Consider the following 1870-nt stretch of genomic DNA (forward strand, 5'->3'; position numbering starts at 1 on the left):
AGAAAGTTTTCAAGAATAAGTAGCTAATCGATGCCTCCATGTAGGGAATGCTGGGGATGGGAGGTGGGAGTTGGTGGGTGGGTCGAGGAGCACCCTCATAGAAGCAGGGAGAGGGAGTATTGAATACGGTTTCCGGAGTGGAAACCGGGAAAGGGTATAACATTTGAAATGTAAGTAAATGAAATATCCAATTAAAAAATAAGTATCTAAAAAAGACTAATGATGTATATTTACTAACCAGAGAATCATAAGTTTGATGTATCTAATATTTTTTTCAGATATTTGAAATATGCTTCCTCTATGTGCTTAAGATGAATACACTTTCTAATTATGTTTTCATTAAATAATATCCTTTATTTCCAAGCTGGGCTTGGAGCAATAGCCAATAAATTTCTTCTTTTTTTCTACACTATTATAATCCTGTGTCACAGATCTAAGCCCATGGACTTGATCTCCTGTCAATTGACCTTCGTTCACCTAATGATGTTTCTCACTGGAGGGAATGTTTGGCTTACAGATTTATTTGGATCAATGAACATTGTCAATGACTTCATATGTAAGGCAACTGTTTACATATACAGAGTGATGAGAGGCCTCTCTATCTGCATCACCTGCCTCCTGAGTGTGTTCCAGGCTGTGACAATCAGTCCCAATACCTCTTTGTTGGCAAAATTGAAATATAAACTAAAAAAATATATGATCTATTCTCTCTTCTATTTTTGGTCTTTTAATTTGTCATTCTGCATTAACCGGATCTTTTATACTGGTGCTTATACCAACATGAGTGAGACCAACCAGTTGAAGGTCACTAAATACTGCTCACTCTTCCCCATGAACTACATCATCAAGGGACTGATTTTAACCATGACAACCTTAAGAGATGTATTTCTTGTAGGAGTCATGCTAACTACAAGCATGTACATGGTGATTATCTTGTTCAGACATCAGAGGCAATGCAAGCATCTTCATAGCATCAGTCAGCTGAGAGCCTCCCCTGAGAAAAGGGCCACCCAGACCATCTTGCTGCTGGTGTTTTTCTTTGTGGTCATGTACTGGGTGGACTTCATCATCTCATCCTCCTCAGTCCTGTTATGGATGTATGACCCAGTCATCCTGACTGTTCAGAAGTTTGTGATGAATGCCTATCCCACAATTACTCCTTTGGTACAAATCAGTTCTGATAAGCGAATAATCATGATGCTAAAAATTATGCCACCAGATTTTTAAAAAAGTGTAATATTCCTTTTATTTTAATTGTGTGTATTAGTTTTGGACTAGCATGTATGCATGTGTGCATTCCTGGTATTCACAGAGGTCAGAAAAGCTCATGGGATCCTCTGGATCTGGAGGTACAGAAGTTTGTAAGGTACCATGCTGGTATAACATCAGTAATTTTTTTCCCCAAAAACAGTTTTCTTAAACTGATTAATAGTTCAAGCAGCAAATCAAGATTCTTTATATGATTTAAATAGAACTTGTAGTATTATGCTTATTCATTCTTTTGACATTTCTGGTAACAATAAATATATGGTTCTTAAGTTTATTGTACATCATAAATTCATATTTCCATAGGATTTCCCTTAGTTCCTCCCTTTTTCTCTATATCATAAATGTTCCCTTGATGCTGATGTTACTCACAAGATTATCCTTGCTGCTAGTAACTTATAAAAGCTTTCTTTAAAAAATATTTTTTAATTTACTCTAAATGGTCGAGAATATTATAAATACTATATTGTAGCTTTAACTCTGGTTCCTAGCTTTAATTTCTATGGTTTCCTAATAGTAATGAGTTTAACGTTTCCAGTTTTTACTACTCCTTAACGATTAAATACTTAACAAGTCTTACATGAAATTTTCATGTACCTCAATA

The 1870-nt window shown here is 35.5% G+C and overlaps 1 protein-coding gene across 1 annotated transcript; it reads left to right on the forward strand.

The window, feature by feature from the left end:
- The first annotated feature begins 330 nt into the window (after positions 1 to 330).
- On the forward strand, positions 331 to 1227 carry LOC110314737 (vomeronasal type-1 receptor 90-like). The gene has a single exon (XM_021188972.1). The coding sequence runs from the start codon at positions 331 to 333 to the stop codon at positions 1225 to 1227; it is 897 nt and encodes a 298-aa protein (XP_021044631.1).
- The last annotated feature ends 643 nt before the right edge of the window (positions 1228 to 1870 follow it).

Source organism: Mus pahari, unplaced genomic scaffold, assembly GCF_900095145.1.
Source record: "Mus pahari unplaced genomic scaffold, PAHARI_EIJ_v1.1 scaffold_11261_1, whole genome shotgun sequence".
NCBI lineage: Eukaryota > Metazoa > Chordata > Mammalia > Rodentia > Muridae > Mus > Mus pahari.